The sequence below is a fragment of the Rhagoletis pomonella genome, unplaced genomic scaffold (genome assembly GCF_013731165.1).
Source record: "Rhagoletis pomonella isolate Grant_MI unplaced genomic scaffold, Rhpom_1.0 Rhpom_scaffold_00006, whole genome shotgun sequence".
NCBI classification, from domain to species: domain Eukaryota; kingdom Metazoa; phylum Arthropoda; class Insecta; order Diptera; family Tephritidae; genus Rhagoletis; species Rhagoletis pomonella.
This window is the reverse complement of record NW_023458560.1, coordinates 33248973-33262977: the sequence shown is the minus strand read 5'-3', so window position 1 is coordinate 33262977 and position 14005 is coordinate 33248973. Positions and strand designations below refer to the sequence as shown.

Sequence of the window (14005 nt, the reverse complement as noted above, 5' to 3'; positions counted from 1 at the left end):
TTGTTTGTGTAAGTATGCATGCGTTTAATTGGTTGCAGTAATTGCGTGCTGTTGTTCAAAACAATGCAGTCAAAATGCCGACAAATAAATTGCAACAAAAGATGTGTTATTGATATTGTACAAGTAAATGTATTGGAAAAATAAAGTTGTTGTTTTTGTTTTTCGTTTACACGCATTTAAATAAATTTTTCAAATAATTAAGTTTCATGTACTTACTATTTCTAATAAAATGTTCGGTGGTTAGATAATACTTGTAAAGTATATCTACATATAAATACGAGTAAGTGATATGCCGATATATACTCACACATACATATATACTTACATATGCTCGTATTTAAAATATATTGAGTTAATTTTATATTGTACGAACATGAGACTTTAATGCCAGATGCCGTGATTTTAAAGAGCTTAATTGAAAAGTTAACTAAACTGGGAAAACTTTAATAATACTTATGGAAGCTCGATATGGCGTATGAGTAACATTATTTTCTGCTCCTATTTCATACAAAAATATTATTGCTTATTTTCACTTATTTTTTATTATTATTTATTAATGTTTATTTATCCATCGATTTTCATCGTTAGTAGCTTGATGGCTTGCGAGGCTTTACTACAAATAAAAAAAAATTTTGATAAAATCGGATATATTTTTAGTAACTTGGTCCTATTTTCCTAATAGGGTAAAGCTTAATAGATCTGGATTGGGATTCTGACAACCGCTACGCTAAATTTTCGTCATCAAGATTCTGAAAAACAGTGGGCCCTAAAAGCATGCAGCATGAAAAAAGTAAAAATTATAAGGTGTAAATGGCTCTCGCTATGGCAGGCACCTTGTGCGTGGTGCGGGCGTATAGTCGAATCGTGATCAGTCCTTATGAGTGGGTGGTAGTGCAATTATGTCTTTACCTTCGAGTATAAGGTGAATGCACATTGGAGGGATTGTAGCCAGGGGGCTTAACAGACCGGCTGTGTTATAACGTCACCTTCCTGATACCGGACCGCCTCAGGGAGTAACGGTGGCCTTTCGGCGGCATGGGGCGCTGCCGCGGAGGGCCGTTAATTTTCCCCTTACATTACTTAGACCACTGCGCCCGCCTCGCCACAACAACAACAAAACTAAAAATTGGAAAACTTCCAGCAGCGGATTTTCGTCTCTGCTCGGGGTTCTGAGGAGGTGAAGTCATCTTTGGCTAACACCGCGGGGGCCTGCATGGTCAGCTGGCCAACGACAAAGCTTCGAGCAACGGAGGGTCGTTGGAGTTGTTACCCAAAGCTGTCTATGTCCCGGGTGGCAGTTCTGGCCCTGTGGAAACGAGTTCATCTCTCGCTAAGAGCACGAATTGGGGGGATCACAGCCAGCTTCATCGACTAAGTAGGATAAAACCGGAGGAAGTCTGGCAGTCGCGGGTAATGACTGTGCGAAATCGCACGGGATATCTGGGGGTGTAGTGCGTGGCGAAAGCGCCAGCACCAGCATGAACCCATCGCCGTGGGTCTTTAGAGCTTCGAGTAACTCCAATAGAGTGCCCAGGGTAGGTCTAAACGGCACGCCACCGCTGCGTGAAAGGCGCATTCGGCCCGTCGCATGACCACCCAAATTTTAGAGCGCTACGGCGGACAGTGTGCCGATCAAATAACCAATCAGCATGCTTGAACTCTCGGGTGAGCTCAAAAGGTGCTGAGATATGCAGAGTCTACGTTAGCCGCACAGGGGAGGGGATGGCAGCCGGCGGCGTGATTGCGACGCTATCGGCTACGAAGCGGCAAAGGTCTTTAAAGTGGGAAAACTTCCTTTATTAAGAACCGCGCACTGGGCCGGCACCTACGTTTAGCGAAATCACTAATCTAGCTGGCTCTGTGGGGCTAGGGTTCATGGGCCGCAGCAGTTAGGACTTCACTATGACCCACCAAGTGTGGAAATGTGTAGACGCTACCATCTCTGCTGTATTTGTGAAGGTTGTCAAGGGGCAACCTGGCCCACCACCCAGGTGTAATAGTGCCGGATGGCACCATGGTCTGCTTAAGCTCTCTAGATGCGCCGGCGAACGGTCGACGGCTCTATACAAGGAGGCAGTTTCCTTGGTGTAGGAGGTGTAGAATGGTGCCAAGCTAGTGGCCGTAGATAAAACGGATCTTCTTCTTCGTCCGAGGACTCGGATATAGACTGAAGAATTACATACTTCGGTACTGCAATCCATCTCTCCCGACGCATAACTGGAAAGTTATCTGGCTAGGGAGGGCCGAGGAGAAAGCGCTGGTACTGCTAAATGAAGAGTCCGTCGGTGCTCTTAGCTCCTCTGCCGGAGGGTCCGTCTTCAGTCTCGAGGGGTATGCTCCACCTTGAATAAGGTTGACCTGACAATGTTCTGATCCAGGAGCCGTGGGTAGGCAGTAACCGCATGTCTAGGCTCAGAGAAAGAAGCTAAAAGCTCTTGATGGCGAACTATGTAGGTAGAACTAGGTCTTGCGTGCTCATAAGCGGTGAACTCAAATATTTTCTTTTACGTAAACTCGGTGCAGTCAGCGAATTCGCTAGATGAGCTTGCCGAAATTTTAAGCTCTCCCTCCAAGGACTTCAGGCCAATCAGTCTCTCATCATTTCTACTGAAAACGTTGGAGGGGCTGGTTGACCTGCTCATAAGGAGCGTGATTTCTCGATATCGCCTATCAAGAGCTCAGCATGCTTATTGTAAAGGACTTATAGTTAATGAAGACGGTTTATGAACTGATCCAATGCTATCTTAACATAGTTACGAACTGGACGTCCAAAATTGGCCTCGCCGTCAATCCCAGTAAGACAGAATTGGCCTTATTCACTAGAAAGTATAAAATCCCTAACACCGCTTTTCCCCCAGTTGGAAGCCAGCGTTTTCAGCTGTCTGACCAGGTCAAGTACTTGGGATTGGTTCTTGACAGTAAGTTATCCTGGAGGCGAGATATCCAGGAAAGAGCAAGAAAGTCACCAGTGGCCTTATATTGCTGCAGGCAGGCTATTGGTAAGAGATTGGGTATTTCGTCCAAAGTTGTCTATTGGCTCTATGAGACCGCAGTCAAGCTAATCAGTTTCATGGCGCCCTAGTCTGGTGGAAATCACTTGAAAAGGCTACACTAGGCTATTTTATTTGGTAGTAGTGGGGCACTGCGGAGTGCCCGTCGACGTTGCAGGCAAAATTTTCGCGGCACGAAGAGTTATTAGACGCAGGTAAACCGATTGGTTGACCGATGTAAGGATTGGACACTCTGGAGTTCTTGGGAGCTTCGATTACATCACTATTCGCACAGATTACTGCGCCCCGAAATGGCGCCTAGGAGTTTCTTCGGTGAACTTGTTCACAGATGGATCGAGACTGAACCGCAGGGTCGGTGATGGAGTCTTCTGTCGTGAGATCTCAATCAGCATTATGTTCAGGCTTCCTGACTTCTATAGTTTAGTCCGCGCAGAATTGCCTGGTATCAAGGAAGCGGTGGATTCACTGCTCCAGAGTGCTATGACAGTTAGGGAGGTGAGCATTTATTTTGATAGCCAAGCGGCTATCAGGCCCTTAAGTACGTCCTTACTTGGTTAAGGAAAATCTTGTCTCTATCTCGGTCGCATCGGTATACTTCTGTGTTAGCCCTATTTGGGTTCCGGGTCACAGCGACATTGCAGCATGTAGCTGACGAATTGGCGAGGAAAGGCACTCGTGAAACGTTATCGCCGGATAAAAATCGGGCGCGGGTGCCGTTAGCCACCTGAGATACACTCTTGTATAAATGGGCCTTATGCCAGCTGAAAATCAGGACATTCGCGATTGCAAGGTCCTTCTGGCCGAGGATTGACAGGGGGCGGTCGAGGACACTCCTTACACTCACAATGCCACAGATCTCACTTTTGGTAGGGATTTTAATGGGTCAATATCCAAACGGTATTCACGCAGTAAGGCTGAGCATACTACCGGACCTCCTATGTCGCAGTTGCCTAGAAGATGACGATGTGATATCACCTTAACACTATCTTATTGCGCGGCTAAGGTTGAAGTTTTTTGATTATCACATCTTTAATAGCCCCGAGGAGCTCTGGGACATTGAGATTAGCCAAATTTGTAGATACATAATCTGCTCTGGGCGTTTTATCGATTAAGTATTGGGTGCCGTTCAGAATGTGGTATCACAAAGACCAATCTCCTAATTGGCTAAGTGAGCCCTGGTTACACGGAGTTAAGCTAAGCTAACCTTACGTGATGTGTAATCGACCACTTCTGGCAGTGAGAGGGACATGTAGCTAGATGTTGCAAGTTGTCAGGCGAACTGGTATTTTTCTAGAGATTTTTGGCAATCAAAATTAGCGATAGCGATTTCTAGAATCCGCTGCTGGTTCGGACAATTGTAATTGTAGTGAAAAATCAAAGAAAAAATGATTGCATTGAGTATTGCTAGATCTCCAAAACAACTTAACGGTGCACTCATAGCGGAACCACAACAAATAGCATTTTCAGAATATAGACCTATGATATAATTTCTGGAATATGAATAAAATATGACACTAGGAATTTATCATTTTGTAACCAAAATCATCATTTTAACATGCAATACTTATGAAGGATGATAGTTTAACGACTAATTTACACCTTTTTGTGCTTTCAACCTTTTTGTGCTCTTCCTTTCATTTAATATGTACATACATACATACGAGCATAATTCCTTTTACTTACCCTGAATTTGAATTTTCGAAATCATTGAAGCCATTCAACGAAAAGCGCATCAAAGTGGAAACTCAAAAATATAAATACTTTCATTGTTTGATTTTATTCAAGCAAATCAGTAATTGCTTTGTGAATGCAACATTCAATTTATTGAACATAATGACAGCGCATTATTACAATTACACTTAAGTTTATTATCATAAATTTTTGTTTTCACATTTTTAATTATAAGCTAAAATACATATTTTACTTTGCTCGACAACATTATCAATAATAATAAATAAGTAAGTAATTACAATCAATGGCAAAAGCAATGTATTGATTTGTGTAAACAATAAATTTTACTTACATACAATAAAATTTGCTTTCAATCATCATTAAACCAGTCATTTTATGCACTTATGTATGTAGAGCGAATTGTAGCAAAATTTTTTTTTTATAATATATTTGTTTGTTGTTTTTTTAAATAATGGGATTCACGTGGTGTCTAAGTGAGTCATATTGTCATAAAATTGTAAATTTTGTAATGGCTGAAAATATTTTTGCTTAATGCAAAACAAGCGCATAATATGTTTAGCCGTTGTAAAATTTGTGAATTTATGACAATGTGACTGTTATGACAAACTGTGAATGCCTTTAAATTTTTTTTTGCAGTTTTGCGAGTTTTATTACACAGTGGAATAAGCCATTTTAGGGCCTCAACGAAATTATTGGTATATCCCTTTAACCGGCAGAATTACAGCATTTAATCAGAAATAGTCAGATTTAGTCCGGAAGATATTGTAAATGTGTGTACAGGAACGATTTCTGACTAAATACTGTAAATCTGACTGCTAAAGGAACAGAGGGAATGTGTAAACGTTAGTATCCATGCGTGATAGTTAAACCACAAAAAGATTTTGCTTCACCTCATCATAATTTTTTTTTTGCAGTGGTTCAAAGCGCTCACTTTTGCGGCGTAAATTTCATAATATTATATGTAATTATATAAATAAATAAACCTCAAACATGATTCTTGTCTTCAGTGTCAGTAGCAAAATTAAGTGCAACATTTTTTCGGAAATATTCTAACCACTTGACTCCAAACCGAATGGGTCTTTTTGACCCCTATTTTGTTGAACCAAAGTAAAGGACAATTGTGTAGAGCAGGCGAGAAATTATTTTTCGGTTTTGACTACCATGCACGGTTGCTCACTTTAGGCCATTATTTCGTTGAGGCGCCAAAATATAACAACTAAATTGTTCCACAGTGCTGACTTTTGGTATCAGAAGTGTTTCTTTTTTATTACTCGTATAATATATACTTTTCTATTTCTAATTTTTATTTTACCATAACCCATAATTTCTGTGTCATTTAATTTTTTTTATTTAACTAAACTTTAACCCACTCTTCAACCTTCTACTTAGTATTTTAAACCTTAAGCCTGAAGTGTCAAGTCTGCACAAAGAGTTCTTCAGTTCGTTTGCATGTCCACTTGAAGCGCTATGAAAAACACTAATTAAGTAAATTTTCTTCATAAATGTAACAAGCAAATTTGTCACTTGTGAATTTCTGGAATTTTATTTAAATATTTAATTTTCGTTTTCATATTCCTAAAATTCTGTTTATTTTAATTTGTTACTTTATTAGCGTTTAAACGGCACCTGCGCTTGCTGCTACATAAAGTTTTACGCATTCATCTCTGCATTTTGTAAATTTAATTATTTAGACTGCAATTAAGCTTATTAAAATTTCAGTTTGATTTTGTCCGCCTTTGGTGCTCGTCGTAAATACTTTCAATTGCTTAGCACTTCATTTACACAGCTACTTTTACAAACATACACTCCTATTTATCCGCTTTGTCTGTTTGTTTGTCAGCGCGTATGTACGCATTGGAATACTAAAACTTTCAATTAATATTTCAATACCAGCTGCAGCAGCATTTCGCTGGTAGCACTTCCACTTCCACAGCACCAGAGACAGCGACAGCGACATCGCCATCGACAACAGCTGCAAAATTCACGCTCCTTTGTCAATAATATTGCAGTTGTTGTTAGTAGTGTTGTCACAGAAGCTGTCTTCACACAACTGCAGGCCTCAGCAATGCTTAAATAATCGTATTGGCTGTGCAATTTTACTAAGTATATACTATTTTCAATTGTAATTATAATTATTTTGTGATTATTATCAGCAGCGTTCACATAATCATCGCCATTAACCAGGACGATCATTACCAGCGATTGGCCATTAATAAGAACGTTTCGTAAATTTAACTAACCAACTAGTAGTGTGCGTGTTTTTGTTGTTGCTGCTGTTTTTCGTATAATTACTGCTTTTGGCACCACCACTGGTGCGTTCAGCACTAATTCTAGCCGTCGCCTTCGCCTTCGCCTTCGCCGTCGTTGTCGACAACGCCATCGCTGCCGCATCGTCCACTCTTCGCCCATCAACACGCACACCACCAACACGTACATCACCTATAATAGCTCTAGCTTGCCCCTTATTGCCAACAACACCCACCAGCGCTCGCACCACAACTCTGCCCACAGCAGCAGCAGCAGCGGCAACACTGTTGACGGCCGTTGACGCCAACACTGTGGCACGTTTATCTCTGCCTCACTGTATTAACGGTGAGTGTTGTGAATTTTCGCTAAAATCAACTGTATAATACATGTCATTCTCCAAATTCATCGCCAAATGCCGTTGAAACGGCCGCTCGTGCATTTGGCCGCCCAGCTGTTGCTGCTGCAGCTGCTGTTGTCGCTGATGTGACTGATGACCTCCACCGCCGCCTACGCCGCTACCGCCACCACCACCGTGGTGCGCTGAGGGCAGGTGTCCGCGTGTCAGCGATGTCGTGGAGCCGGATGAGCGCAATGAACCGCCACCATTGCCAGCACCGCCGCCGCCGCCACCGCCCAGTCCCTTGCCGCTTAGCCAGTGTTTGTTGAGTTTGCTTTGGGATTTGTTGCGTCGGCCGAAGCCCAGAATGGGAAAGAATGTGGAAGAACGTGTTGAGAATTTACGGTATGTCTGATTAACCTTGCAGTGACAGATGGCGACCTGTATGGAGGAGACAAACAGAGAGAGAGAGGGAGAGAGAGAGAGAGAGAGAGAGGTAGGTGAGAAATATGTGAAAGAAAATGGCACGTTGGTAGTAAATTAGAAAATGAAGATAAATGAGCATGTCGAGGCGGGCTGACGGGATGAAAATTAATTAAATGCCAGGTAAATATCTCAGATGAAATTCGCTTTAAAATTTGAAAATTTTTTAGTAAATAAAAATAAGTAAAATTAATGCGCATGCCATTGTAAAACTATACTAAACTTAGGGTAGCACTTAAAAATATCAACATCATGCTGCGCACAGTGGTCGGAGAGGCCATGTTTTACGCCAAAAATTAGAAGGACTGCTAAGACCTTAATAACACTTTACTATCATAGTACTATTGCCATGTTAAATGCGAATATGAAAAAAAAATTTATATTTTGACAGTTTACAGCTGTGAAATCAAGAATCAATTTCTCAAAAAGTTTTGAAAATGCATATTATTAGGTTCTTAGACACGCTAGTCACGCATTTTATGTCAAATTAGAACCTTGACTGCTGTCAACTGGCCTGTAAATTTCTCTTAAAATAAGAAATTACTTTTAAAAATATCACTTATTAGGTTCTTAGACATGCTAGCCTTAAAACAAGAAAATTTTTCTAAAATTCCACTTATCAGGTTTCTAAGCAAGTTAGTCACTTTTACAATTGACAGCTGTCAATTGGACTGGAAATTTCTCTAAAAATAAGAAAACTTATGTGAAAATTCAAATGCTCGTGTATTTAGACAAGATGTCAAATTAAAACATGGAAAGTTGACAGCTGTCAAATAAACTATAATTTTTTCTCTAAATAAGAAAATCTTTCTTAAAATTTGACTGTTTAGGTTTTTAGACATGCTAGACATGAATTTTACGGTAAATAAAAAATTTGGCAGTTCACGGCTGTCAGTTGGACAATAAATGTTTCTGTAAATAAGAAAATCTGGTTTTAAATGTCGCTGTCAAATTAATGTAATTTTCTCTAAAACTAAAAAACTCGTTTTTGAAATTTCACTTATGTTTTGATCACGCTTAATGCGAATATTATGTTAAATTAAATTTTTGACAGCTATCAAATAAGCTGTCAGTTTCTTTTCAACAAGGAAATTTTCCTACTGGGTTTTAAGACTCACTAATCTTAAATTCTATATTATATTTGATTTTTTTCAATTGAGTTACTTTCTTGCAGTTCAGTAATAAAATATTTTTGCTTAGCTAAATAAATTATTCATTTCAATAAAGGGAGCATATTTAAAATGAATTTAAAATTAAATAGTGAAATAAAAACAGCAATTATAATTATACACGGTGTTTGGAAAGTGGTTGATCATCCGTATTTTCAGCCTGAGAAATTTTACCTAGATTTTTTTTTATTTAATACGAAATTCGTCATTTCCAAAGTTCAAACCATATATTGAATTTTCCGTTTTTAGTTTTCATTTCAAATTTGTAATAAGCGAATGTAATAAATTGTTAAAAAAGCTCGCAACACATAACGGTTCGTTGAACTAAACGGATTCCTCAGCAGATACATATCTATTATTGAGATAACACGGAAATTTTTAAATTAAAAAAAAAATGTTCAGAGGAAGGAAACCTGGGTTTGAAAATATTGATTTTTTAACTCGCAAAAATTTAAAATAATTTTGACTTTTACCAGCTATAACTCAGCGAGGTCATGAATTTAAATCAATTGGTTTAAATAAAATGTCAAATTTATCAGATTTCAAATGAATAATTTAACCCTTAAAAATTTGTTTAAAATTTTGAAAATTTCGTGGATGTCTATATTTTGTAGGTAAAACAAAACAAATGGGTGACCCATAAAAAATTTTGATATTTATATTTTGCGAACCACCCTAATATACATACTCGTGCGAATGTACAAAAATATGTATGTATGCAAATGCAAGTGATTCCCAAGTTTCAATAAAAATAAGACAAAGTTAACACTACGTTTCTTCTTCTTCTCTATGTTTCAATTTGTAAGCGGCCACCGACTTGGGCCAACACGCCAGTCTTTTCTGTTTTCCGATTACAGTAAGAATATTAGAAAGGTGAAGAGAAATTATTTGTAGAAGTCAGGCAAGCGATTAAGGCAAAAACATTGTACCTTTACTGATAACGAAAATGAGTGACCACTAGGGTGGCCCAAAAATTCATGTAAAAAAAGTAAAGTCGGAATTTTTATGCTCTCACCCCGTAAGAAAAAAGAACTTTTCGTGGAAACGGTATGGAATTCCTGAATATCAATATTTTTCGATCGAAAGGCTCTGATTCTCTTCAACAGATTCCCAATAATAAAACTCAATTATTTTTTTTTAACAATTTTTGCTTAGTAACTATATTTTATAGGACCGCCAAAACCCATAGAAAATGCCAGAAAATGCAATGGGGGGATAAATAAAAAATCTTCATTATTACAAAATGGTTAAACAAATAATTGGATATATGTAGTTATTGGAAGTCTCCTGAAGAGAACCAGAGTTTTCCGATCGAAAAATATTGAATACATGGAAAAGTTGGAGCGCTTTGAGCGACCTCTAAATATTTTTTGACTTCAAAATAAAAAAATAGGGGTATACTTTTTTCAATATAGAACATTCCTAGGGGTGAGAGCATTAAAATACCGACTTTACTTATTTTGGATCACCCTAGTGACCACCCCTCCTGCTTTCAGTAAATTTTCTGGCTGTCACTTCTTTTTAATAAAAAAGACAGATTTACAAGATTGCAGACTCTTTGAAAGCTTACCTATTAAGAGGTCGTAAATTTGAGGTGCATGCCCGCAAAACATAGTACCTGAAATGTTTGCATAGGTTCTCAATAAATTACCAGCTCTCACACCATGCTTTCTAAAGATTCTTCTTAGACGGTGTTTTTACGTAATATGTACCCCAATGTGGCGTATTTAAAGCACCCTATATTTCTGCTAGAACAATCACGGCTTGATTTCGATAATAGGCTGGCCACATTGGCAGAGTGCGCGTACGTAAGAGTACGTATCTGTAAGGGTCGAAAAATCACAACTGCTTGTCCAGAAGCCCTAATTTATCTCCATCGTGCAGCGAGTAATCTTTATTACTTATTGGACTTTGCTAATTTAAAGGAGATAAGACGTTATACGCATATTTCTTTCCCCGCTAGATGGCGCTGTGATGGCGAAACATCCTAAATTAACGAATATTAAAAAATTGTAAGAAGTATCGATTCGCATAAAACTTGATTTTTTCCATCCATATTTTTGCAACTCCCTGGCAATGTAGTTTCCGTTTTATCTCTTGAAGTTTAGATGAGAAGAAATTACTATTTTATTTAAGTAAATGAAAATTTCGATCGCAAAAGTTAAACTTATTCTTGACCACGTCTGATTATAGTTTAGTCCGCCTTCTTCCCAGGGCAGGCAAAATTTCCTAAAACCACTTACAAAAAAAAAAAACCAACTTAAATCATCTAGGAAAGCAATAAAATGTGGAAAGAAGAAATGTAGAGGGCAATATTCATGCATGGTCATGCAAGCAAATTATAAATAGAAAGTATGTTGATGATGGTGCTGGTAATGATTTGCCGGAATGTGCTAAGTATCACATAATTTTAGTTTAAATGAGCCAAAAAGGCGCTAACACACACACACGCACGCATACGCACACACAACTGCCAGTCGTAAAGAGATTTCAGGCATACTTAATGTCCTTAGAGTGAGAAAATAACGATGCCGATGACAGTCTAGAATAGACTAAGTACGTTTATACTGCAGTATGTACTTACCACAACGGCAACAATGAATACGGCTGCCGCCAACACGCCCGCACCAAAGTAAGCATTATGCAATTCAATGGGGCTCTTTAACACAACCGATGAACCGAAAGTTTTATCATTAAAATTTCTGGCGCTCGTATCATCGACCATAAACTCGCTGGAACTAACGACGGTCTCCACCACAAACTCATCTGGAGCAGCAACAGCAACCAACAGCAGCAGCCGCAAAGTATGCGAAAAGTAGTTGTAGGAAGTTTAAGTTGAAGCCATAGTTTTGTAAGGAAGAAAATAATAATAAAAGAAAGAGTGTAAGAAATTAGTGAGAAATGAAAAGAGTTAGTGAAATTACAGTCTTTTGTGTATAGTTATGTTGCTAGGCAACGAATTACTTATATCAGAATAAATGGCTTCATATGAGAAGGTATTTAAAACGCACAATTACTATATAGTAAGCAAGTATGTGCGATTCCATACCTCAGGTTTAAAAAAAATATATATAAAAAAATCGTTTCCTTCACTCAAAAAACTCAAATTTATTTATCACTTAAATTTTTTCTTAAATTGCATATCAATCAATCAATAAAAAAATCGGTCGAAACTGATATAAAAAAAAAAATTTGTATTCGAAAATTATTAAAATATGTTGTGTAACGTAAAACCCTGAAACTTTCACTACCTGCCTTTAAAAAAATACTGGAGTAACAGGGCAATTGTGGTACTGTATTTTAACTAACAACAGTCTTTCGAAAAAAAAAAATATATCTGTTTTTCTTTTTAAAAAAATAAAAACTGTAAATTAAAAGAAAATAAAGCTAAAAAAAATTAAATTTTAACAAGAAAAAAAATTTGAATTCAATATCTAACAATTATATGAAAAAAATTTAATTTTTTTAAAACAATAAAGTCAAAATAAAATTAAATTTAAAAAATATATTAAATAAATAAGTTCCTAAAAATTATGTTCAAAAATTTCTTTTTAAAACAATAAAAGCTAAAAATTAATAGAGAATTCAATAAAAAATAAAAATAAAAATTTTTTATCAAAATAAGAAAAAATTTATTATCTAAAAACTAAATTATATTAAAAAAGTATGTTTCTATTTAAACACTAAAATAAAAAAAAATACATAAAATTAAAAAATACTCGAATTTTTATATTATAGAAGTATTTCAGCTTATTGGAATTTTAAAACTCAAAAATGGAAGAGTAAAACTGAATGTCTCTTCGACTCAGTTTTTTCTAATGAAATGAACTATTTTCTCTTTCCTATTAACTAAATTAAGAGATTTGAAACATTACAATTACATCTTAAAATCAAATTTGCAATAACAACTAACTATAGAAATGAGAAAAAGGAGAATTTAGACATCGAATAACGGTAATTTTTTGATTTGCTTCTGATAGTATTCTAATATCGCGTACGTTATGCAAAAACATTGTTTGTTTATGTCATTTGTATATTGGCAGTCGCAGATAATGCAGATTACAATTCTTAAGCGAGAATATTCTTCCTGTTAAAGATATACAGTAAAATTTTCTTTCCAACCGAAGTAAAAAAAAATTTTTATTACCCTTTAAAGTTTGTCGCATACGTTATTGTAAGTACGAAAATTTCAATCAAATACATCAAAACCAATGTTAATTGCAAATTTTCCATTTAAATTATTTAGAATAGTTGTAAAACAATGAAACGGTGGCGAGAAGAGTTCTCAATAAATACATTTTGTTACTTACGAGAAAAATTGTCGCGTACGTTATTGTAAAGGTACATTATTTAGCTTAGCTTAGGAATTCTTAAAGAAAAGAATAACTCCCATGATTCGCAGACTTTCGCATATGTATATGCTTGTTTCCATGAAAATGTAAACCGAAAATGCAAGCAAATGAATTCAAACGGCTTTATAACTTTAAATTTCGTATTCAGATGGCGGAAAAAGGTTTTGAAAACCGCGAAACGGTGGAGAGAAGAACTGAAAAAATTTAATTTAGTATGTGTTACTAGTAAAAATATTGTATGGGGGGAAAATCTGTCGCGTACGTTATGTCGCGATCGTTATTATAATTTTTTTTTAATACAAACTAGCCAGAGATAATTTCTATCAAAAAATGGAAGGATTGTAAATGTACATTACTTAGCTTAGTTTAGGAATTTTTAAAGAAAAGAAAAACTCTCATGATTCGCAGACTTTCGCATATATGTATATGTGCCTCAAAACCACTTCTTTTTTTGTCGCGTACGTTATCACCTGGTTTTGAACGGATATTTTCCACACCAAAGTTTCGAGGCTGCTTATTTTTTTCTCAAACATAGTACCCTTTGGTTGCAACGTAACCGTAATCTTTTTTTTTCAGTAACTTCTATTTTTGATAGATTTACGTTACTCTATAAGCGTACGAATGTCGCGTACGGCTGTGTGGAAACACCCATATATATATTTTTTTAATATAAAAATTAAGTTAAAAAGAAAAATAGAAGTTAATTAATTTCCT

General features: G+C 36.8%; 1 protein-coding gene across 1 annotated transcript in view; it reads right to left on the bottom strand.

The window, feature by feature from the left end:
* Positions 1-5337: 5337 nt before the first annotated feature.
* Positions 5338-14005, bottom strand: part of LOC118741875 — a gene marked incomplete at its 5' end in the record, with an annotated part of 252561 nt that continues 243893 nt past the window's right edge. The window contains 2 exons of the mRNA XM_036473851.1: positions 5338-7728; positions 11524-11705. Coding sequence (XP_036329744.1) covers positions 7282-7728; positions 11524-11705 — 629 coding nt within the window. The remainder of the gene's footprint in view (positions 7729-11523; positions 11706-14005) is intronic.